Source organism: Urocampus carinirostris, chromosome 3 (genome assembly GCF_059441175.1).
Source record: "Urocampus carinirostris isolate Australia breed hairy pipefish chromosome 3, RoL_Ucar_1.0, whole genome shotgun sequence".
NCBI lineage: Eukaryota > Metazoa > Chordata > Actinopteri > Syngnathiformes > Syngnathidae > Urocampus > Urocampus carinirostris.
This window is the reverse complement of record NC_142351.1, coordinates 60260447-60287524: the sequence shown is the minus strand read 5'-3', so window position 1 is coordinate 60287524 and position 27078 is coordinate 60260447. Positions and strand designations below refer to the sequence as shown.

General features: G+C 40.1%; 1 protein-coding gene across 1 annotated transcript in view; it reads right to left on the bottom strand.

Annotated features, from left to right (window-relative positions):
* The window catches only part of grm7 (glutamate metabotropic receptor 7), a 291722-nt gene that overhangs the window by 28545 nt on the left and 236099 nt on the right, over positions 1-27078 (bottom strand). Inside the window, exon 9 of the mRNA XM_088332773.1 lies at positions 289-541. Coding sequence (XP_088188899.1) covers positions 289-541 — 253 coding nt within the window. The remainder of the gene's footprint in view (positions 1-288; positions 542-27078) is intronic.

Below are 27078 nucleotides of genomic sequence, written 5' to 3'. Positions count from 1 at the left end.
GCACACAAGCAATTAAATTGGCCAAATGAGATTTCTAAGTGCGAGAAAGGAAGTCTAAGGAAGAAAAGCGAGGTTGCACGAAGACAGATCACTTAAAGCTTCCACAAGAAAACATTTTTAAACCTCAAGAGTGCAGATATGAATGTAGATCCGGTGGCATTTCCTAGAAGTTACCCAACAAATCTTTGACAAGGGAAGGGAGATATAGCTGTCAGGTTTATGGCGCCGTTGAGCTCACGTATGATGTCACACTTTGTGTCTAGTTGACGCCACGTAAAGGTTACTCACTCATAGGGTCGGCCGCCGGGTTCTCGCACAACTCTGTCTTTGCTTCTCCGTTGGGTCTTTCGCTGGCCTTTTGCGACAAGCGTGACGACATTGTCGCGGCTGTCACCACCGCCTTGAAACTACGCTTCCTCTTCTGCACGTTGAGTTCAGGGTGGAAGATGATGATGTACACCTTGGGCATGTAGAGCATGCCCAGTGCTACAGAGGCACTGAGGTTCATGGAGATGGTCAGGGTTGTTGTCTGGATGTACAACTAGGAAAAGGGGAAAAAACACAAAAATGGTTCAGAGTCAATGGGTAAAGCACATGTTCGCTGCATCAAAATTTGAATTGATCTGATTTGATTGATCTAAATGCACCTGTCTTCTAAGTAACTAAAGTTACCAGTTAGACCAAAAATAATGTTAGAAGTGCTTTGGGAAAAGTGCCTTTTTCAATAGAACAAGATCTGTTTTTATTGTCATATACTACAAGTAATGAACGTTGTTATTTACATAAATATGATATACATTTTTCAGTCTTGTGTGCTTGTTTTGGATGGTGATGGCCCTGGGGCAGGAACTGTTTTTGAGCTTACCAGAAGGTAGCAGGTCAAAAAAGTGATGGCCAGAGTTCGAGGAGTCTTTTATAATCTTATCGGCTCTTCTACTGTGTAGCAAGATTGTGGCCATTTGAGCATTGACAACCTCAGCAAATATCAATGATCGAACATATATATATATATATATATATATATATATATATATATATATATATATATATATATATATATATATATATATATATATATATATATATATATATATATATATATATATATGTGTGTGTATTTACAGTATATACAAATATTATTTGGACCAATCCAATCAATTCCTTTCACTTTGAAATTCATTGAGATCCATATTAAATAACATACTTTTACTTTCATCAATTAAAAATATTTTTAGCCTCAGACCAGTAAACACATTGATCTTTTTTTTTACATTGTATTTTGATCGTAGAAAGAATGTTGTGCTCTGTACAAAACTATGCTCAAGGTAACTTTTTTAACCCCTTAATAGTCCAGTCAAATTTGTCTAAAATCCCAATCTAAGAAATAAATAATGTAAATTGAATGCTGGTCTCAGACTGTTTGGTATCTTTTTGAAGGTAATACATAAATAGAAGGTTTTTATTCTCGCCTGATTTTTTTTTCCCAATCACATGCCCGCAGAGGAGTGTAGCATGGGTTTCTTAGCAAGAAAGTGGTTGGGATAAGAGCATGAAGCCTTGCTAAGTACGCGGTCAAATTTGATCACAATCTGAAAAACTGAACATCGCATTTTGCACATTTTTTAACAGGTATGTCAGATCGTTTCCAAAATATTTGGATTTTAAAGTATTTTATATACTCGGGGTATCTGTATGTGGTGTTGGATGGTACTTGAAACTTAAGAATCGTTTTTAGTCTGAAAACAATGTGGATTCATTAATTATATGCACCGCTTATCCTCAGTAGGGTCACGGGGGTGCTGGAGCCCATCTCAACTATCTTCGGGCAGTGGGCAGGGGACGCCCTCAACTGGTTGCCAGCCAGTCGCAGGGCAAACACAGACAGACAACTCAATCGCTCATTCACACCTAGGGACAATTTGGACCAGCTAATTCACCTGACATGCATGTTTTAGGAATGTGGGAGGAAACCAGAGTGCCCGGAGGAACTCACGTAACCACGGGGAGAACATCCACACAGGAAGGTTCGATCTCATGACCTCAGAACTGTGCCGCACACACGCTAACCACTGCGCTGCCGTGCTGCCTATAATGTAGACTCGAACATCCATAATTTCCATTACATGAAATCATAAAGGGGGTTATTATGCATTTTTCACTCATTCTTAGGGTAAATAGTTTTTCTCTCATGTGTGATTGCTATGCAATAACTGAAAACAAATCCACTTAGATATAATATGAACCTTAATGTGTTTAAACAATCTGGTCCGAATTCTTGCTCCAGATGGTATCTACTCAGACCTGGTTGCCAGCCATTTATGGCCAAAATTACCCATCATCTTAACGGGAGAGTAAGAAAGCAAGAAATAAACTGTTGCATATGAAAAAAAGTTTCATTGTCTTACCATGTCTTATAAAATAAGGCTATGTGCTGCTCCTTTTAAATTAAAGCATCAATCAATGGGTAACGGCCATGATGAAAAAGCACATGGAAAAGGAAACCAAAAATATGGATGGCTTGATCCGCTGTTAGCTCGCTAATTCTCAGTAATTCTATTTTTCAGGGCTTAGGAAGCATCAAATCAGAATCCTTGGTCTCACTATCGCCCTTTGCTATGAAGCAAATTAATTGCGTGCCTCACTTTTCAACTGTAGAGACTCAGCACAGTAATTAGATATGTACTAATTGTATTAATAATATTCATTATGAAATGTAATATTTCTGCCGGATATATCTCCAAATTGCGAAGTTAAAGAGAAATAACTTTAACACAAAATATATATAACAATTTAATATACATTTAATTGTATAAATGGCGGCGCCCTCTATGGCGGCGGCTGGATCTGCTCCCGACAGTTTCTCACATTCTAGTCAAAAACCCCAATCTTCGACTCAGTTTATGAGGGCGAACAAAGACAACTCTAACTGTAGATTAATATACGATCGCAGTTTTTTGCTGGATATGCGAACATCCAGAAATCCAGCGCAAATTTCGACGATCACTCTGGAGTGTTTACTTAGCCTCGGAGTGCTACGTCAACAGAACGCAGCGGCCTACAAAGCAGCGAGTAAAAGTGGCAAGCGGAAGCGCTGTGACCGGGGAAGGAAACGAGGTTGTCGGGCCGGGCTAACGGCTCGGATGAAGGCTAAACCCTTCAAAACGCCTCTACCATCCATTTTCCTATCCAACGTCCGCTCCCTGGACAACAAACTGGACCATTTACAAGTGGAATTTACATCGAACCGCGAATTGACGAACTGTTGTGCTTTAATTCTGACGGAGACATGGCTAAACTCATCTATCCCGAATGACGCTGTTAGCATTGTGGGGCTAACTGCTTTCCGCGCTGATAGAAGCGGCGAGCTCACCAGCAAAAGCAAGGGGGGCGGTCTATGCATTTATACCAACAACAACTGGTGTAAAAATGCGAAGATAATCTCGAAACACTGCTCACGAGACATTGAACTTTTGACGGTGATCTGCAGACCCTTCTACCTACCGAGGGAGTTTAGCGCGACCATCATTACTGCCGTGTACGTGCCCCCCAGCGCTAATACGAAGGAGGCAATGGACGTTCTCTACCGAACTGTGAGTGAACTGCAGCATGCTTACTCCGAGTGCATTTTTATTGCGGCGGGGGACTTTAACCAGGCCAATATGAAAACAGTTCTCCCGCATTTCCATCAGCATGTAAACTTTGCTACAAGAGGTAGGAACACATTAGACCTGGCCTACACAAACATCAAAGGTGCATATAAAGCAGCCCCCCGCCCCCATCTTGGCTCATCAGATCACCTTTCTATTATGCTAATTCCAGCATACAAGCCCCTGCTGACCAGAGAAAAACCTACAGTGAAGCAGGTGAGGGTGTGGTCTGAGGGGGCAATGGAGGCACTACAGGACTGCTTTGATTGCACTGATTGGGACATGTTTAAATCGGCTGCCACTTACAACAACAAAATAAATATAGATGAGTACGCCATTTCTGTGTCAGCCTACATCAGTAAATGCGCAGAAGACGTCAGCAATAACAAAACTATATGCACCCGTGCCAATCAGAAGCCCTGGATGACTGCTGAAATACGAAAACAACTAAAAGTACGGAACCTTGCCTTTAGATCTGGTGACAAGGAGGCGCTGTTATCAGCGAGGGCTAACCTGAACCGGGCTATCAGACTAGCAAAGCGAACGCACAGTCAAAAAATCCAGGAACGTTTCCTCAGCACAACCAACACCAGGGATATGTGGAAAGGCATTCAGGCCATCACCAGTTACAAGCCAACCACCGCCCCAGTGCGGAACACTAGCATGGACTTTCTGAATGACCTCAACAAATTCTTTGGAAGGTTCGAGGCACAAAACGGCACCCCTGCAGCGAAAGCGGTTCCAAATCAGGACGAAAGAGCACTCCACCTGGACTCATCTGACGTGAGGAAGACCCTGAGAAGGGTCAACACAAAGAAGGCTCCAGGCCCGGACAACATTCCGGGGCGGGTACTTAGGGAGTGCGCCGATCAGCTGGCTTGTGTACTAACAGACATTTTCAACACCTCGCTAGACCAAGCCAAAGTACCATCATGCTTCAAATTTGCCAACATCATCCCAGTGCCAAAGAAACCCCAGATCTTATCACTCAACGATTACCGGCCCGTTGCACTGACTCCTATCATAATGAAGTGCTTTGAGAGACTGGTTAAAGAGCACATCACCTCCAGTCTCCCCTCCTCATTCGACCCCTTTCAGTTTGCCTACAGGACAAACCGCTCCACCAGGGATGCCATCTCCTCTGCGCTTCACCTGAGCCTGACACATCTAGAGGAGAAGAACACCCATGTGCGGATGCTGTTCCTGGACTTCAGTTCAGCATTCAACACCATCATCCCACAACATCTGGTAGACAAAATGAGACTCCTGGGTTTCAACACCCCCCTGCGGAACTGGCTGCTGGACTTCCTCTGTGACAGACCCCAATCAGTGCGGATAGGTCAGAACAGTTCAGATGTCATCTACCTCAGCACGGGCTCCCCCCAAGGCTGCGTCCTAAGCCCCTTGCTGTTCACCTTGATGACACACGACTGCGTCCCTAGGTCCGCCACAAACCACATCGTGAAGTATGCTGACGACACAACAGTGGTGGGCCTCATCAGGGATGACAACGACCTGGCCTACAGAGAGGAGGTGGAGCAGTTGGTGGGCTGGTGCAGGGACAACAGCCTGGTCCTGAATGTCGACAAAACTAAAGAGATCATTGTCGACTTTAGGAAAAACCAGCCCAACCATGCCCCACTTTGCATCAACAACAAGGCTGTGGAGGTTGTCAGCAGTATCAAGTTCCTAGGGGTGCACATTACAAACAAACTCACCTGGTCCGTGAACACTGCATCACTGGTTAAGAGGGCACAGCAGCGCCTGTACTTCCTGCGGAGGATGAGGAGAGCCCACCTGCCCCCACCCTCCCTCATTACATTCTACAGGGGCACCATAGAGAGTATCCTGACCAGCTGTATCTCTGTGTGGTGTGGAGGCTGCAGCGCTACCGACTGGGGTAGTGTGAGGAGGGTAACGAGGACAGCAGAGAAAATAATCGGGACTACACTTCCCTCCATTCAGGACATTGGCCAGAAGCACTGCCTATCCCATGCTAAAAACATTACCGGGGACCCCTCTCACCCCCATCATGGACTGTTCACTCTGCTAGCCTCTGGGAAGAGGTACTGCAGTGTGCGGTGCAGGACCACCAGGCTCCGCAATAGTCTAGTCCCCCTGGCCATTAGACTGTTAAATGGTCAATCTAACATATAGTTAACTTAAATCTAAACGGCTGCTAATCTGACTTTTTGCACTACTGGCAGTTTTTTTTTATAGCTTGCCACTCCTTGCACATTGCTCTCTGCACTATTGTAATTACAGCGTTATTGTTACAGTGTTAATGTTACTGTGTACCTGACTTGTTAACCTGACTGCCCATTTTGCACATCTGGTTAGCTACTCTTCTTGCACTATCGGCACTATGGTAAAATACTATACGTAGCCAAAATACAATACAACATTATTTATATCTGTACATTCAAGGAAACTGTGGGGGTCAGATGCATCGACATTTCGTTCTCTATACACGTGTACTAGAATGACAATAAAGTAGATCTGAATCTGAATCTGAATCTGAATATTTTCATGATGACAGGTAAGGCCAGGCATCACCTACCTCTCCTGAATGCACATCACAAAAAAAAACCCAAACAAAAAATTTGGTAATCTCTTTCTGTATTGCGGTTTACTTTTGACGCTTTTATTACTTTGCGGATATTCGTCGTGCATCATCTTCTGCAATCTGATTGGCTAAATAATAAGCCCACTCCTTTTTCTGCCTGTGCGTCAATAAAGTTGTACGTAAAACAGTTTGACAAACCCACAATACCTACGTGCAAAAAGTCATTATATCAACAAAAGGCAGAGAAAGATGCTTTCTATCGCCTTCAAAGTTGGACTTCTACACATTCTGAATTAGGGGTCTCAAATATAATTGAAATGGAGGATGCTGAAGCTAGGGTCTAAGTGTTTGTTTACCCGCTCGATGTTGTTATATGACGTAGTGCAACCAAAAATGAGTCCAAGGCAGACCACAAACTTTAGGGACTCAAAGTGACCAAAAATCATCCTTTTTCCTTCAATATTTCAGAACGGCAAATACAAGGGCAAATTTTATATATATATATATATATATATATATATATATATATATATATATATATATATATATATATATATATATATATATATATATATATATATATATATATATATATATATATATAAGGAATACACAATAGAGAAAAATAAATAAGAAAAAGGCAAAAAAGGAAAAACAAAAAAACGGATTAGAAATAAAAGCAGGGGAAAGGGAAAATAAAACATACAAGGAAAATAAAGAAAGAAGGAAAGAGAAAAATATTTTTTTCATTTTTTTCCCTTTTTCTTGAGTTGTACTTTTTGTCTTGTTAAATGTTTCTCATTGTTTCTTTTCTTTTTTATTCATTCTTTCTTTTGTTATGTTCTTATTTATCTTCTTTTCAAAAGTAATAAGGTACACTTTGGTCACTTTGAGGCTCCGTATTATGTCCTATGTTGTGCTTTTATAGAATACAGCGACATCTAGTGGGCAAATAATACCCACTGTCCCTGTAACTTTTATATTGAGGCGGGGGCTTCAAACTCTCACCCTGCAGGCCATAATTGGCCCCCAGGCTACTTGTTTGAGACCCCTAATGTAATGGAAGGTAAAAACATTTTTATGCCACATTTCTGTTTCCCCAATACCGTTTACACGGTGGCAACAAAGTATAATCTAAAGCAGGGGGTGAGAACCTATGGCTCGCTAGCCATATATGGCCCTTTTCATGCGTTAGTAAGGCTCGAAGACAAAATTGATTCCGTGCAAATGTTTCCATGCTGTCCCAATTTGCGTGATTGATGCATAATGTAGTCAACGCCAAGCCAAAGCAACTCTCTGTATGATAATGGTACTGTCTAGTTTAGAGTAAAGGAGTCACACCAATAAAGCTTGTTTTTGCTGCGCATCACCAAAGAATCTTTTTTTTGGGAAGCTCATTGTTGCAGTGTCACAATGTAACGCCAAGTTCACATACAGTTGAGACACTTTCTGATGGAAATTTACAGAACAAGCTGTAAATACGGAAACACCAACAGAGCACCAAGAGCAATTTGATTGGGTAAGCTGAAGGGATGGGTGGGAGCTATGCAGAGAGCGCAAAAACTCCCCCCTATCTCTCGCCTCGAAGGTAAAAATGTCGGGATCCTCGTTTGCATAATTTTGTTTGCACCTTGTTTTGAAACCATTAGTTTTGACAAAAATAATGAGCCTCAGCACTCTCAGGTAATTGCAGGAGGCACATTTTAAGTGGTTTATCTATATTGACATCGGACACAGGCTCTGGCATTATTATTATTTTCTATAGTTTATAATCAAATGTAACAGTTAGATAAAATGCGCTTAAGAATAAACTTTTGTTTGGAGAGTAGGTTTGGCAGATATGTTGAATTTTGTCTTGAAATATATATTTCTAAATGTTTTGCTTTTATGTCCCTTAAAGTCAAAATGGTTCAAGACCCCTGATCTAAAGTATAAAAGCATTTTCCTGAAATAAATTCCACCTCTGTTAAGAATCAGTAGTGCAATAAAGCAGTGAGATTATTTTTGAAATTTTGATTTGAGAGTAGAGAAGTTTTTTTGTAAAAAAAATAAATAAAAAGGACTAAAAAACATCTATAAAGTACAGTACTGTACTCTTTTTTTTCAAACCAGGGATCGGCAATCCGCGGTTCAGGAGCCGGGTATGTCTCACCCTGGCGCTTTTCAAATTTTTTTTATAAATTAAAAAAGATTGGAAGGAAAAAATGTTATTCTTTTCATGTGGTCTCGGGAGCAAGAAAAATGGGGAGAATAAACTTTACATTTCTACTCTTTAGGAGCTTCTCGCCGTGCTTCCGTTCTTTCCCATGTTTCCTGTATAAACAGGCGAGCAGAGCACAAACGTCGGCCTTTTAAAGGGGCAGTGTCACAATGTAACGCTAAACTCTTAAATTCAACAAGTCGCGTTCAACAGGTAATAGCTGGATCCTGTCAGAGGCTCTTGTTAAGTAACAATAAAGTAGCTGTATTTTTTTGGATGGATTTCTGTTTTTTGTCAGTATAATTTTGGATAACAGGGATATTATTTGTGTATTTGTTGCCCAGGCCCGCCGCCCGATGATGGGTGTATTGGTTTGGTCTTGTAAGAGAGAGAAAAGTAGATGCTGCTGTGCACTGGCTTGTTTGACATTTCCAACTGAAACTGTATTATTATTATTTTACTTTACCTTTTCATAATGCTGCTGTTTTACTTTTTATAAATGCTTGCAGCATTTTAATGCACTCTTTTGTTTGGCCAAATAAGCGACACGCTAGGCATTCATTGTCTTGTTATGTTTTGGAATCCTCACCCTCAAAAATGACATTAAAAATCGAAATTATTTATTGCATTTCTTGAATTTGATCAAAAAAATGAAACATACAAATAATCATTATTATTGTAATAATAAAACAGTGGTACATCTACATGCAAATATCTCTACGTATGGTGACGAAGTACCTAAATGAGAAATATTACCTTCAGTTACAAAGGTGTTTTATGATGCCAAGTCAGAAATACAGTGCAGTACGCGCTGCCTTTAGCCGTTTCATTGAATCTGGCTGCGTGTATGCCAGCATGCTCTTTGTGTCACTGTCAAAGTTCAGAGTTCAGAGACATGGGGGAGAATGTCGTGGTTGCCCATGGTGCCTAATTGGCCCCGCCCATTTGGCGCCAGCTGCGGCTCGTTGACTGATTGGCTTCTCTCCTATTTAATCTCAGTGCTCTCACTCACCCTTTGTCAGTCCATCAACGAAACCTCTGCACCCCAAGATGTGTGTTTTGACTATGTCCGGTATCCTGTTTGTGTATCCTGTCCGGTATCGATCCCGTCTATTTCGTCCTGTTTTGATATCGTCTCCGGTCTCCAGTGTCTGGTATTGTTACCGTCTATCTCATTTTGTCTGATCTCTGCCTCCAGTCTCATATATCTGTTATCAATCCTGTCAGTCCCGTTCTGTCCGGTATCGACACCATCTGACCGGTTTTGGCTCATGTAACTGGTATCAATCTCGTTGGTCTCTGGCTTCCTGTTGTTCCAAGCCAGACGTCTGTCTTTCTTCTTCCGCCCAGCGATCACCGATTCACTGGCGTTTGTGTTAATGTGCATGACTGCCCCATTCCCGTAAAATAAAGCTTGTGTGAGAAACGTTACGCATCTGGGTCCGCCTCCTTTTCCGGTTTATTACAGAGAAGGGGTTCCGGCAAGATGACGAAGAGGAGGGCGCAGCTATCATTCCATGAGCTCGAATGAAAGACATGTTTGCAAAATTCCATGACGTCTCGGAATTTGTTTCGTTCATAATGATGTCCACCCCGAGCATTTCTGACGAATTGTCAAAAGCCGGCAAAAGCAGACATCGTTGGATCACTTTTTCAAGAAACCCGATGAAAACGTTTTTATTATTTCAGTTATTTTTTGTTTTTTACATGATGTGCCTCTCTTTATATCTTTTTTTTTTTGAGTGTTAATCTAATTCTTACATGTATGTTTCACACTTTTGTGGTGCTTAGAATAAATTATCATATTTACATTCGAAATTTGTTTCCAATTACTTAAGTTTTTAGGTTACGATGCTACTGCCAGAACAAATTGAGGTACCACTACAGTATTCACGTGGTGCATCATTCTCCACAGGGAGCGCTGCATCCAACTTAGTCATTTTGATAGTGGGCTAAAATAGCTAATACAGATACATACAGACTGTGTTGTATTCATTATAAGCTTTATATAAGGGTTTTTATTTTTTTGTGGCTCTCGACAATTCTTTGTTTTTTTGGTCCAATATGGTTCATTAAACATTTTGGGTTGCTGACCTCTGCGCTAAACACGTGATTGAATCTGTAAATAGGGTCTGTCTTTTCTTTTCAATGTACTGTGTAATATATATAAGAACATACATAAAAGTTTCTACTTTGCGGATTTTGACTATCGCTGGAACGCAACCCTTGATGAATAACGAGGGATTACTGCATATATTTCCATATTTAGTTTGCAGTACTTTGTTGATATTTGGTTATCTAATATGATTGTATAGCCATAGCAATTAATCACAGTTGCACCGAAAGGCTTATTGATCTGTAGGGACAAATACGGTTCAAGGACATAAATGTCAGGCGTTGGAGAGTCCGGTGAGCCTCTATCACACCGGCGCACCCACTCCTACTCTGAACCAGAGTGATGGACGTGGGCGCCCCCACCTCTATCGCCTTCATGTCAGGCGTCTCGTTCTTTGCGACTTATCAGCGCAGAGCGTCTGAGCTCCGGCAATCCTCGGCACGCCAACGCCGTTGAATCGAGCGGCCGGAGAGCCTCTTTACATCTCTGACAGCGCCTTCATTCGTCTTCCTGCAACGCCGAACGCAGTCATCCGCCTGTGAAAGGCATCCAGCGTGCCGCCTTGGCATCATTCAGGGGACGGCCATTGATGCGAGGGGCCCGCTTGCCTGGATTACGTAACCGCTTTCGTGTTCTCCTCTCGCCATTGTGATCTTACGCAACCCGCAGCGTGCACTCGTTGAAGTATCATTTATGGTCTTCAAAGATGAATCCTTTGCTTTTGTACGAGAGGAGAGAAAGCACGCTGCTCGAAATCGATTGAGCCAAAGCATCCATTTTACAGAAAACAAATCATCCGGCCGGCATGAAACGATGATGTGGTTTCCATTTACTCGCAAATGGACTTACTCAAATGTGAAATGTGGGCCTGTTCTATTGAAGCCAAAGCTGATATCCGTGCAGGAACTCATTCAAGTGATGAGGATGTATGAATGGCAACAGGTGGGAACAAGAGGATTACACCTTCTGCCATGCTGTTGAAAAGCATGTTGTTGTCTTGGCATGCAGAAACAAGATTTCTTATTTTTTTTCACAACAGCAAGAGATGACCGTTGTTGGATAGCAAATGGGCTAACCTGACAACCAACACAACGTATATTTCTCCTGATCCCAGCGTTAACACAACTTACCAAAAAACTAAAAAATCTTTAAACCTGTCAACCAGATTTTTTTTGCCATTCAAAGTACAGTTTTTTTGCATTTTGAGATATGTACAAGAAAGTCAGTAGGGAGAAACACAAATTTTCCAATAATGGGTACCATCCGATATGCACAGAATACAGTTATCAATTTTTCACGGGGTTGCGTGTAACGGAAATACGCTCTAAATGTGCCTCTTATACTATATTCGATACTCTTATACCCAATATATACTTTTATATACATGTTTATATTTCTTTATATTTTTTATGTTTTCGAGTTGTTTTCAGGGGCGAGCGCCTTCAGGGTAGAAGAAGAATGGGTTCTCGGGCCAAAAATGTGCCTCTGATCATAAAGCTAAAACTTGAAGGCCACTGGCAAGTTTCTCAGGTGACTCCTATCTGTTATCAAACAATAACCTACTATGGCGTCCAGATCTCCTTGTGCTAACCTATTACATAAAGCGACAACTTGAAGGCCACCGGCAAGCTTCTCAGGAGACTCCTATCTGTTATTACACCGTGAACTACTGTGGTGTATCACATGAATCATTTTGTTCCTGGAAAAGGAATCTGCTAAAAAAGGTATGGCCTTCAAGTATATACTTATGTTGGCTTGCTCCCTGGTGGAAGAGTGTACTTTCTGCTTTACATGTTTATTGTTAGGTTAGTGGTCAGCAGTGTATATCACATCATGTAACCAAAGGTATGTAATCGTCAGAATACTCTTACGTGCACATGGTTTATTTTATCCTCCAATCAGAATCCTTGTACCAGAATAACAAAGGTGCTCACGCTTCAGTCCGTGGGATTTATTTCTTGGCAATCAAAGAGCGTGGTTGCCTTGTCCGTTATGCTTACTTTTCTTTAATAAACAAGTTTGTTTGTAACAAAAAGAGTCTATTATTTCATCCTGACATCGTTTTGAACCTGACATTGCGTTCCAAAAATGTCCCACTATATTCAAAACCCGTGAAGGAGAAACCATTATTTATTTAATTGTGTAGTTCTTTAAAATAACTATTTAAGAACAATCCGAATTTACAGGACCAGGTATTTGTCTAACAAAAAAAGTACTGCCCTTTTTTTTTTTTTTTTTTTGCAAATAACTTCTGAACTGTCGGATCAGAATTAAAAAAAAAAATCATGCTGCTTTTTTGCACGACTGTGCGGGTGAAGGGCACAACCTGCTTGACTTAATAAGTTACTTTGCGACCATCATGTGGAAGTTTTGGAAAACTTCATTTACCTTCTAGCTCTGTCCTACAGAAACTATATCCATTATTAATCATTGTTGGAGAAGGTAGGGAGCGCGGAGGACCCGCAAGTGGCTCCAGAGCAAGTTTAGCGGGTTGAGAAGTCATACCTTGTTGCCTATTGAACGCGTCTTCCTCTGCCTTTTGCTGCTTTTGTGGGTCCATGTGGAGTGTTGACGTGATGGTTTTTAGAGAAACTCGAACATGATAAAGAATCTGTCATACATAATGCAAATTCGTCAAGCGTTTTTACGCATGTGTAAGACTCAGACCACAATGCTAATAACGCACAGGTGTGCAAGCATAAAAGGGTTGGGCTAACTGTATAGCAAATCAGAATGTAGAGGAGAATCCGTGAAGTAGCGAATCCGTGAAAAGTAAAAGGCAATAGAGCAAGGGATTACTGTATCAAGAAACAGTAAATCAAACAGGTTTGCCGAGACAGCCGTATTATTATATCTTTGCAATCTATATCTGTGTCTGCCCGCTTTGCTCGCTGAGCAAAGAAGGAGGGGTGATAGCCTGGAGTTCAATACAGAGGACAAATACAAAGAAGGTCCAGTATGTGAAAAAAAAAAGTGTCAAAGCAATAAAACGAGCCAACATTGGACTCATTTTAAGGATAATGATGGCTCCAAAGGAGAATGCATTGTCTGTTAGGGGCAGAAGAATCCGCATCAGTCCCTTAAAGCAGAGGCACTTTCTAAGTGCCAATCGTCAGTAAAGACTGCTGATCTTTTCGTTTTTGTTTTACACATTTTAACGTATGTTTTTTGGCGTGTTTTTTGTCTAAATTAGTTCAAGTCGAATTATCCTTATTGATTTTGTATTTCATATGGTTTTGTATTTCATAAGGAACAATACCACGGCATAAGGCCATGGAGGTTGACAACTATCAATATTTTACATGTGATCACTCAGGTCTACAGCTAAAGTATAAACTGAAAGTTGACGAGGGATGGCTCAACAAAACAAAGAGGTGCCACCATGTGGCGTGATGTCACACTAGTCACTGTTTTTCTGTTTTATAGTGCAATCTTTTTAATGACTGTAACAAGCAAAGTATTGGGAAACTATCAAAACCAATTATAATGTATGTTGAAACCAACACCATTGGGACACCTTTAGTCGTTTCTGCCAGGCCTAACGAATGACTGACTTGACATTGACTTGAGCGTCTCTCAACTAGGAATAAAGTGTCATCAATAATTATGGGAAAATAAACTTAATATACAGGAATGCTAATGCTTCCGCAACATTTAATTGAATAATAAATTATGTTATTTTTGTGATATCATAGCAAAATCAATCAAACAAAATATACGCTCTTGTGGATTTTTATTGTCGTACAGTTTTTAGTTGCCAGACATATTTTCAGATTCAGATTTACTTTATTGTCATTCGTGTACACGTGTATACAGAACGAAATGTCGATACATCTGACCCGCACAATTTCCTTGAGCGTCAGCCGGGATAGATAAGATTAACCATGTCTTTGTCAGAATTCTAGCCAGTCGCAGGGCACACAGGGACAGACAACTCAATCGCTCAATCACACCTAGGCACAGTTTGGACCGGGAATTGGTTTTGTATTTAATTTCTTAATGGTACTGTTGTGTCAGGTAGTCTCTGACTGACAAACAATGAGTCAAGGCATTTATTGATAAATGTTTTTATTTCAATTCAGGTAGATTTTTGTCCTCTTACAGTTGCCGTTAATCACGAGAGAAAGAGAAATGCAAGGGCATAACGAAGCCACCAGTGAGCAGTGTTGGTGTCATGTTTAAAGAGACTTGTTGAGAAACGTGAAACCTATTCCAAGTATTTCCGAGCACTTAACACAAAATTGGAGAGCTTTTCAATCCTTGAAAACGCAACCACAAAATTCAAGCATTTTTGAGGATTTCATTCACCTATCTGAACCTTGAAGAAGATATGTGTAGATCTTATTAATTAAAAAAAATACATCAAAATGTTCTATTGCAGTTTTTCTCAACTTGTAGGTCGGAATGTAAAAGTAGGTCGCTTATCCGTTTTCAGTGGTTCGTGTGACTTTAAATTGACAAAATAATGCTAAGAAGAAGAAAAAAAACACAGGTTCAATTATACTCCTTAACAGTAGATGGTGATAATGCCCTGCTTGATCTCTTCTTCCTGTTCAGTCACTCTTAGAGGGACCACATTTCATTTTGTTGTCTTGATTGAATCGAAGAAGGATACAATTGCGAAATACTAAAATGATGTCTGAATGTTGCACTTCCAAGTAACAAAACATAATAATACAGATGGAAAGCATTTTTCTATCCTCCTGATACAATACACTTTACATGCTACATTCTTATATTTTAGGAATTATTTAATTCTAATTCAGAAACAATTTAGATTCGTTATGTATCAACTCTGCTATAACATTTGCAGGAACCCGTCAGGCTGCAGGTCAAATAGGTGGTGGTTGGGGTGAGAGGAGTCCTTTATGCGCTATCACAAGCTGGAATTGTCCTCCATATTGGGCATTGGGCAATGATTCAAACATCCATCCATCCTTTATCTACACCACTTATCCTCAGTAGGGTCGCGGGGGGTGCAGTGGGCAGGAGACACCCTGAACTGGTTGGCAGCCAGTTGCAGGACACAGAGACACACAGCTCATTCGCTCTTTCACACCTAGGGAAGATTTAGCCAAATAACCTGTCATGCATGTTTTTGTAATGTGAGAGGAAACCGGAGTGCCCGGAGGAAACCTACGCAAGCACAGGGAGAACATGAAAACTCCGCACAGGTAGGCTGGTAGCCGAATTTGATCCCTTGACCTCAGGACTGACTAATTTAAACAATGTATGCTTAATCATACAGTGTGCTTTCCTTATTAAAGTGTCCCGAAACCTATTTATTTTGAAAACAGCCAAGACACATTAACCAAGACTTATTTCATAATTACGAAGAAATAATTTCCGGCAGATCAAAGTGAAATTGTATCCTTTGCCATCATGCTCCAGATCATTCATAATACCCATGTAAGGAATCATGACACTCATATAGCACATTATTAGCAGGTCACGTGTTTTGAGTCTGCAGACGCAATAAACATTAGTGAGCATCGGCAGCGAGACGGAATCTCAGAGGGAAGGAAATGAAGCAACGGCATTATTTGCATGGGCTTTTGGTAAACAAAATGACTAACGCTTGTTTTTTGAACAAGACGCCGGCAAATTTACATAGCTGCCGCGCTTTAGTTTACCGATTTACTCTGCTGATTCAGATGCAAGATTGTCACCCTGCCAATATTGACCCACACGCCGTTCACACACAAACGTCACTTCATCCCTTCCTGCATCTCTGTGGGGGACGGCACATAGCCATCACAGCACACATTAGTAACCACATGAGCATCTCCATGAACTGTGCGCATGCTCTTCCCCCAATGTGTCATTTTTATGCGAGGTTTTTATGAGATATAAGAGCAACCAATAAAAACAGCGTGCGCCGTGGCGTGGGATATAATCACCAGAGATTCTCCGCCCCGTGTTTCTATGTTTAGTTGTAATCGGTAGCTATAGCAACACACGCTGAAAGAAGCCGTAAATTCTTTGCCTTTTTTTAATGAGGTTTTGGAACGCGGCAACAATGACCCTTTTACATCTGATTTATTGAGCGTGCAGCACTTGGCTAGCGTGCATTCATCACAGCAATGCAAAACGTGCAGAAATGCGGGATGAGAGCTTCTCCCGGCGTCCCTCCTCACAAACGTTGCGCCGCCGTTTGGGCTCGACCCAATTTCTTTGCCCCCTTGCCCACCCCTTAAATGTCACAAAACATCCATAATTAATTCCTGTTGCTTTAACATACATAAATACATGAAGCCAATTTCAGCAGCTGCTCGGCAACTCTCTATTTATAGCCGGCTTAATGATTTATTAAAGCCTTCATCAGGGATCTCGCGGCCGCTTTTGAACGTCGCATCTCATTGACAAACCCGAACGCAACATCCAGCCAAAGCAAATGACACGTTTGCGTCCGAGACGCAAAAAGTAATTCTCATAATTATAGCCGCTGGGGATGTATTCAGCAAGCGGGCAATTTGAGAGGCAACGCACGAGTAGTCAACATGAGGAGGACTCCATTCATACGCGACAATCACGTCGGCTTTCGATAAATGATACGGGGGATTTGGGTTCCCTCGGAGCTACCTGCATGTCTTTTGTTTTCGGGGTTGGCCTACTTTCTCGCCTGACAATAACTTCAGGTTATAGCAGCTTTGATTTTACTTCAGGAGCACTTAGCAACAAAAGATGGAATTTTGGTGTCATAAGTTTTCAGAATTGGGTTACGTTTGTAATATTCAATTTTCATTTTAAAGATGATATTAAGTTGCTTTTCAGGAGCGCTGAATCAGAAAAATGAATTCTAATCTTTGATTCGGAAGAAGTAATGTGAAAATAGGAAAAACTTTTCCCACTCTGAATGTTCGCTAAACATCCGTTTGGGACGGGTAAAACAAGTGTTGCAGTTCAACTATTCAGCTGAGATTTTTATTAAAAAGAGACTCAATATTCAAGAAAATTCTGCTTGCCTACAATAAAAAATGTAGTTCTGTTTTTGCCTTAGGACGCATGCAAAGGAGATTGCATAGGATGTCAGGGTTTTTGTTTGACTATTATTGCTCACTTTTATTTGTTTATTCGACTATTATGCACTGTTTCCTTGCATAGTCACTCTTGGCCAATCGTGTTGCTGTTCTTTGACTACCCCGCCCTTTAGCACATATCTGAATTTTGTAAACTGGAATATTTAATAAAATGAAAGGGCTTAGAGGAGGACCTACAAAATATGTTGGATATTTTGCATCTTGAGGGTTTAGTACACTCCTCTCCTGTTTTCCTTAAAGGTTTAAAATAAATTGATGCTGTCTCTCCTTATTTAGAGTGTCTACTAAACTATGAACTTATACGTTACGCACGGAACAAAGCTGTGTGCTTTCAAAATGTCCCACAATTCCTTATATTAATTTTGTTTTTTGAGCCATTGAGAGATAGACTTGCTGGTGTGTTTTGGATTGTTGTCCTGCCGCATCATCCAAGTGCGTTTGAGGGCACATACTGAGTGCGTTCCCCCTCAGGATCTTCTGGTTCTTTCATCCATTATCTGCACCGCTTATTTTCAGTAAGGTCGTGCGGGGGCTGGAAACCATCCCAGCCATCTTCGGGCAGTAGGCAGGGGACACCCTGGACTGGTTGCCAGCCAAAGGCTATTCTGGTAAACACCAACATTCATTATTCCGTCAACCACAGCAGTAATCCTGGTCCTGGGGCAGCAAAGAAGCCCAGACCATCCCACTGCCCTCACCATGTTTTACTGATGGCATCATGTTATTCTGGTCAAATGCAGTGCCATTGTTATGCCAGATGTTACGGGCAGCACACCTTCACAAAAATGTCATTTTTAACTCATCAGTCCACATAATGTTCCTCCAGATGTCTTGAGGATAATAAAGACGCTTTTTGGCAACATTTTTGGAATAATCTTAGTTGTTCGACTACTTCTGGTACACTCTACTGCTTCAAGTTTTCACCCAATAGTGGATAATGGCTCTAAAAGTGGTTTGCTGGGGCCCTACAGCATTGGAAATGGCTTTGTGACCTTTTCCAGAATAATAGATTCTATTCACTTTTTTCTCCCATTTCTTTTGGGATTTCTTTGGAATGTTGCATGTTAACTGTGTTCTTGAGATTTTGCAGCCTTCTTCACTTTCTGTAACAGTTTCAGTTTAAGTGCTTTCTTGATTCAACACAGGGGGTAGGAATCAATTTTGGGTGTGGCCTGTGGAATTTAACTAACCTCTCCCAAAACTGTAGTTAGTGACAGTTACTTTGTGATTTAAAAATAGGGGCGCAATTACTATTTCACATAGCATGAGTTAGGTTTAGACTATTTCTGTGCCTCAAAATTTAAAAACTGTATTTTGTATTCCTTGTGTTGTCTTTGTGTGATATTATAATTGGTTTGACCATCTGAAACCTTTGTGAGGGATAAATATGCAAAACACCCAAATAAGTAAGGGGCAAATCCTTTTTCATGGCACTATATATAGTTCTTAATTGTTGCAAATTTCCTTAATACAGGTGGTTAGAGAATGAATTAAAGGCAACCATCAAGGGTGTACTACAATATATCGTACATGGTAGAATATCCAAGCAGTTTAGATTTTAAAAAAACACCCGTTACCCAAATGCACAACCATTACAATCATGACTGCATATACGCAATGACACATTTCATTGTTCCAATCCATGTTAAATACACAAGTGTATAATAATGCAAAATTGGAGCATACTATATCATAGACCAGAGTTAATCCACGTGATAACAGTCCAGAATGATATCCCACAAAATTTGCAAGCTTACTTTCAAAGAGTGAAAGGGTACGAAAGGGGTTGATTAAGATTGTGTGAGCTGGATTTACCTGCAGTTGCTAAAAAAGACTTACTATATTGAATTGGTCAGAGACCCCAGTCAAGTGGCTGACTTGAGTGGCTATTTAACAGAAAAATCTATTAAAAAATGTTTAGAAGGACCATGAATGACTCGACTCAGCTATGATCATTTAAACAACCAGCTGTGGAAGCTGAGGGTCACCAAAAGACTCAGCAATTGTTATTTACCTGGAACAGCTAAGAATGAGAATACCAGTTAGCCACAGCATACAGCTAACGTCAATGAACGACTGGATAGACAACATGCGTTTCATTAAAGGCGGAAAAACTCGGCAAACTCTGTTTACTAGGGGCAACTAACAATAAGACCAGCAGCTGCAACCTGCAGCTAACAAGAGTGGCTAGCAAAATAAAAGTGTGAAAAGTAGCTAGAAAAAGTAAAGTAGAAGATGACAAGCGGCGGATGTCTCAATCACGATACTCGGCACAGAAATGAAAATGAAATGATCTGCATTTTCATAGCGCTTTTCAAGTCAATGACTTCCCAAAGTGCTTTACATTGTGCTTCACATTTCCCAATAGCGGCTGTGGTATGTGCAGCCATGTAAGGCGCTAACCTGCTTATTAGGGGTGATGAGGGTTCAGTGTCTTACACACATTCGACATGTAACACGGACAAGCCGGGATTCGAACTGGGATCCCTTAATCCTAAAACGATCGCTCTACCTCCTGAGCTACTGCAGAAGAGATGCAGAATTCAGCTGTGAAACTTAAGCGGTTAAACCGGTTCACAAAGCACCACCGGGAGCTAACTTTCTAAATTTGTCATTCAAGCATTCATAGTGAATACATCATCCGCAAGAAAGCATTTTAAGCTATGCGATAGAACAAATTCTAGACCTGCAACTTTTTAAGAAAAAAAGTGTTAAAAGTTGTTAAAGAATGGAGTATTTTTGCAGGACTTGTTACAATAGACCTAAGGGTTTTAAAAAGACAGTGTGTATTATTTGAACACTAGATGTCGCAGCATGCTGTAGTGCAGGGGTCACCAACCTTTTTGTGGTTGAGAGCTAATTTTCGTTACTGATCTTCGTAAAAGTTTTACAATTTTGATACATATTTCTGAAATAACAACTTATGTTATTATAGTGGTGTTACTACGTTATTACCCAAATTAAATCAACAGCATCATGTCAGTTAAAACAGTGTTTATCAATTGTCGTACTGTGCCCTGAGAAATGACCCGAATTGTTTGCCTGTGCGGTCTAGTGAAAGCTCTCTTTCATTTGGGTTAACTTGGCACCCGCACTGTCTGGTGGTGTCCTGATTTTTATTTTTCTAGAAAGAAATGTGGTTTGGCTCCAAAAAAAAGTTGAAAAAGACAAGAAAATCGCAATGACCCATCACTGGTGAGCTATTTTCAGAATGTGACAGTGGGTACTCCGGTGTTCTTATGGGGTTACCTGGTGCCCGCAGGCACCATGTTGGACACTCCTGAACTACAAAAACAAGGGACAGTGTCCCTTTAAAAGTATTCAAAGACCACATTTTTTAGGCACCACGTTGGAGACCCCTAATGTAGTGCAAACGAAAACAAGTGCAAAAAAGCACAGGAAATAATTTGAATTACGTAGACGCAAAGTGACCAAAACGCACCATTTTACTTCAGTTTTTCTCTCTCAGACTTTTGATGTTTTTAGCAGAAAGATGTCTGAAAAATATGTTATCTCCTTTTAGGTGAGGCTTATTTTATGTACAATAAATGTTAATTTTGACCCACAAGCATGTTTAGACGATAATTAATGTATTATTATAATTCAAATGAATAATGCCATTTTTCTACCACTAGGAAGTGCTAAATAGTACACACCGTCCCTTTAAGCGAGGTGTCAGAACCACTAATAAAAAACAGCAACTCGGTGTACTACACTATTTGTTTTTTGAACAACAACAAAAGAACATTTCCGCGATTATTTCAAAAGATCGTGTTTACCGTAAATACAAATGGAGAAAACAATATGTTTCATTTTTCAAGGTCATAACGAAGCGATTGAATTGAGAGAAAATCGGAAATTCGTTGCAGGTGGTTTTGGGAAGCAAACGCTGATGACGTTGGAATCAAACAGCAGCAGCAGAGACACCCGTGACTCAACCGTCAACCTTTTGCATGTTGGGTTTGATTTCACCAGCTTCTTTGACACAACGACGCACACTAAAGCCGTCATACTTTCCCATAATTTTCTTTCTTCTTTTCATGGATTTCTATTCACATTTTGCCTCAAAATTCCGGCGGCACCTCACAAATGTTTGTTCGTTTTGCACCTCCCTGAGTGACAGTATTAGCATTTTGATTAGTGTGGCTTCCAGTCCTTTCATATTTGTACAAGTGTCTTGGAGCAATATTCCACAGCGCTCAATGACTTTCTGTCCAAGTGGATCACAAATAACGCGTACCCAGGGTCGCTTCTGTCGTAATTCAGTGAGCGAAATATGTCGGCTGACTTTATAATGTACATTTTTGGCCGTGAAAATTTTGTGTCTTACTTTGTAAAAAATGGTTTCGTTTACTGTAAGCACATTAAGGAACGTGTAGCCAAAGTTCCCTCTAAGCATCCGCAAGTCTGAGCGTTCACAGAGTTTGGCAACCAAATTTACAGTCGAAAAACCTGAGATCAAATTAAATGACATTTTGCTTAGTTTCTGGAAATGCTGAAACATTTTTTTTAAATTCTATTGAATTGACTAAAGGTTGCACAGCCCACAACTTTTACCAAAGCGTTTTTCAAAACATTATTTTAATACCAACAATGTAGTTAGTTGGGAATGTAGTAAGTTGGTTGCACGATAGAGAATAGAACCCTTTATTAGATAGATAGATAGATAGATAGATAGATACTTTATTCATCCCCGTAGGGACATTATAGTGTTGCAAAAATGATTGACTTGACAATTTTTCACAAATCATTCAGATCAAACTCTGTTTTTCTCTTTTTCTTCGTTAAAATTATGTTTTCAGCTTTTTCTTCTTTATTTTTTTTCCATTTTTCTTTATGTTTTTTCTTCGTTTTTATATTTTGCGAGAGCGCTCGTCTTGGGATCAAAAGGTCCCAGGTTCAAATCCCGGCTCCTCCATGTTATAAGTCGAAGTGTCCTTGGGCAAGACACTGAATCCCTAATGCCCCCAATAACAAGCTAGGCACCTTGCATGGCTGACTCCCTAGTGGTGTGTGAATGTGTGTGTGAATGGGTAAGTATGAAGCACATTGTAAAGCGCTTTGGGAGGTCTTTTAAGTCATGATTTTGCATGATGTTACATAATAATTAATATATTAGTAATATATGGATTAAAGCAACAAAAACAATCAGAAGAGCTGTTTTTGGTGAGCCGAGGCCAAAGAGACCCTTCTTTAAAAAGAGACTTTATATTTTAATGTCTTAGTGATAAAAATAATAGGCTTAAGTTAATATCCTTCATTGCTGCCGCCACCTCTCTTATCCGCTATACCCTCTTCCTGGCGCCAGAAGTCGAGATCACTTGGGTGCTTACTTTCATTTACTCAATTTTGTGCTAATATTGACTTCAACATTCCATGTTTAAAAACACACCGCAGAGAGAACCCGCGTTGTTTATACCTGCATGCACTTTAATTTTGGCTGAATTAGCTAGTGAAATAATTTTGCAATTTCTAGCCCTGATTTATATGCTCTGGATAGTTTTTTCTTGTGCGTCAAGGTTTAGACAGTGCGCGTAAGATTGCGTATAACATACATTTTTTTCGTCCTTTTCACGTTACGCTTTTTATGAAATTTAGCGCATTTTAATGTGATGTAACTTGATTTCCTAAGACGGCACAGAACTTGGACAATCATTTACTTCTTGGCACCCCTCCAAATAGGTGCAGTGCCTTCCAAAAGTATTGATCCCTCAATAACTTTTTGCCATATTGCCATATTTCAGGCTTCAAACTTATAGATAACATATTTTCTACAACTAAACAACATTGGAGACAAACGAAACATAATGTATTCAACATTTTGTATTGTGCTAACAAATAAAATAATGGAAAAGTAGGTGTGGCAAAAGTATTGCCCCCTTTTAAGAAAATACTTAGTACAACCTCCTTTGCTGTCTATTTGGGGATATCTGTATACGTTTTGCACATCTTGAATCAAAAATATATGCCTATTCTCCAGAAAAACAGTTCAAGTTCCTTAAGGTTTCATGATGATAATTTGTGCACACTATTTTTTACATCTTTCCACAAATGCGATATTGTATTGAGGCCAGTAATTTGGCTTGGCCATTCTAACATTTTTATGTTTAGGGTTGTTGTCTTGTTAAAAGGTGAACCGGGGCTCCATTCTCAAGTCTACTGGGAATTCCTAACAGATTTTCCGAATTTTTTTAAATCGAGTTACTCTGGGAGCTTGGCTGGCATTTTCAGGTGTTTCCATTATTTTTTGGGTTTAACTCTTAAAGTGTTCAAACGGTGAACATAGATTGTTTAATGAATCTCCATACACAGGATTCCATGGAGACATACAAGAAAAATGGGGTCTGTTAGTGTATCACTGAGACTGTTAACTGTCCTAAATATTCTGTATTAAACCATACAATTGCAGTTTTCCTTCAACTTTACATATAATAAAATTGGAATGATAAAGAGAAAACTAGCATATTTGTATGTTATATTCGAGTCAGATTTAGTCATTAAAATAAGCATACGTAGTTCACGAGCCGAACGTTTCCGACCCCTGGTGTACTGCAACCAAAAAAAGTGCAAAAAAGTGCACACTAATGCAAACTACAGAGACTCAAAGTGACCAAAATGCAAAGTTTTACTTCTTTTTTTTGCCCAGACTTTTCAAGGTTTTTGGGCACTCAAAGCCAATGGCGAACAATAATGTCATCTTGAATTTGTATCTCAAGTTGCCATCTCAGCGCCTTTTGTAATTATTCAAGGCAGCTGCGAGATGAGTTTGAAAACTAAGTTGCTGGTGGAGGAGATTGACTGCATAGCCCCACTTGCACGTCAAGCTCCTCCAAAAAGAAGGTTAAGACGGCGTCTCCCTATTTTATTTACGTGAGTTCATTCCAGATCAGATGTCAGCATCCACACCGGACCGAGTCATCCACGTCAGGATGTTTTAGTCTCAATCCCGAGCGTCGAAGACAAAAAGCCAAAGTGGCAAGTTTCCCAGCATCCGAGCACTGTCAACAACTTGATCAGACGGCGCGATTATTTCCAAGCGTCATTCTTCTTTCCTTTTCGCCTGAACAGCTAATTACATGTGACAGTGCCATCAGTGACTTGAGGGCACAAAGTTGCTTTTAAGCCAGATGAGTGTCTTGTCAGAGTGCTGCGCATTTTCCACGCTCGCGTGGCGGCGTTCGACTGTACAGAAGGATGCTTGGTGATTATCCGCTCAAATTTCACTTGGCCCGTATTAAAGCTGAGTTGAGATTTTCACATCTGGCTTGGAGGCCTCGGGCTATTCCCGCGCAACAATGGACTGCATCCATTTAACATGAAAATGGCCTTTGCTAATTAATATTGAGCACTTGGCAGCCAAATGGAACAAAACCATACTTCTCAATTGTTCACTATAATGGTTAGAAGGAGGGAAAGGGGTGGGGTCCACATCAAACTAAGTTTCTTCAGCAGGAAGTGACAAGTACCATACATTGGGACTACAGAGCACACCTGATTGAAAGCCATGTGCTCAAATTTAAGAATACAATTCAATTTTGTATTTTTACAAGCCAGTAAAAATGAAATGACAAAGGGACAAATAAAAAAATGCTCAAAAAGCATCTAAGACCGCATTGGTCCATATGTAGACTGTTGCGCGGACGAAAACTGCAGTGGTATGTTCACATCACGAGATCATCAGGATTATGCTCCAGGGCACAGTCTAAAAGGGGCAAGAGAAACGCAGACTACAAAATAACTGGGCGAGCACGACAAGGAATGGACAGGTGCCAACTTTGCCAGGAAAAACAGTAAAGAAAGCTGTCCAAATTTGGGTCCTCTGTAATGCGTTGATGACCCAGGCATCAAAGGGATTGTGTGAAATATAAAACAATTTATGTCTATTTCCTTCATTTAAAGCCCAGCCATACAACTGGCATCAACCGCAAGGGGAACTTCGCTCTGACACTTTTGGCTTTAGAATGTGCCCCTGCACACCTGATGTCATTTTCAGCTGCGTTGTTTTCTCTTCTGCTTCAAAATTTTATGTCATGTTTTTCGGATAATGTGACCGTTCAAGATGCTGATTACAAATGCTGATTAAAAAAAAGAATAAGCCCCACTGAATTTAATTTCGCTGTGTTTAAAATGTAAAAAAGTAGTGCCTAGTAGTTAGGAATTTACTCTTATTTAAAGTGAAAATGTTGGAACGCGTATTTTAAAAAAGAGACAACATAAGGTCAAAGGATTGTACAGTATTACAACAACATTAAATATATTGAGATTTTTGTCACACTAAATAATATAATCTGCGTTGTTTTTGCTAGAGTACCAACCTTGACCACCTGGGGTTAGTATTAGACAATTGGATTGCTACAATGTTATCCTTGTAACAGGGGTGCTTCCACTTTTCAGCACGCGAGCTACTTACTAAATTACAAGGTACCTAAAAATCCAAGACATCTCATTTATTTTTAGTGTCCAAATCACAACGACCATAACAAACTTCATTTGGTTAAGTGTTTTGCGCTACAAAGGTTCCAACTCCCAGTTTTTACATTTCAATTTTTGGGTGCTTTCTTGCAGTTAAAAGTATTTTGATGTAAAGTCTCTTGATAACCCAAGACGGTAGAAAGTTTTTCCACAGAGTTTCAACAAGCAATTGATTTACTTGCTGGTACCTATTCAAAGTGGAAAAGGGTATATTTGTTGTAATTGTAATCTTAAGAATGCATTTAACATTAGCTAATTGTTTACAAGAGATCATTTGTTAGAGTTCTAGCTTAGTGTCATTTTTTGAGCATGAGGGGTGACCCATAGGTACAAATTTAGTCATTATTTGACCAGTTGCTCCACCAATCATTGTGTGTTGCACTGGATTAGTGACTTGATTGTCAAATTCAGTTGCTGCCCTTTAGATCAATCAAGTGACAAATTGAAAATGATAGGCTCATATTTTTTATGTCACCCAAAAGTACTATGGCTGACAGATTGCAATCGACGTAACCTCTATCTTGTAAGAACAAACGTTAGCAATAAGCTATCAAACCTAAAATAGAGCTGGAATCTATCTGACTAAATCTTCTTTTTCGATTCTTACAATATCAAAGCATTAAAAGGTGGCGTATATTCAGGATTATAAATTACTCTTGGCTAAAAACGCATAACTTGGTGGGGACAAACAAAAGGTTGCACTGGAGTATACGTCACAGAAGATTGCATTAGTTTTTTGAGATACCATAGTTTTTGTTATTCCTTGCCCGCATGTTGGTTTAAGATCAGGCCATGGTGTGATTGTAATCCTGTGCAGTCCTTTGAGACATTTTTATGATTAAGGACTATATAAATAAATGTGACTTGACTTCGTCATGCCTGAAGTGCAATGTTGCTCCACACATAAACACAAACTTGAGTGGATATTAAATATAATCGTTGAAGGATCTCTTTGTAGCAAGTGATCATAGAACGTTCAACATTCTGTAATTATTTTGCTCTGCATTGTTTTTACTTTCTCATTAATTGGGCACAAT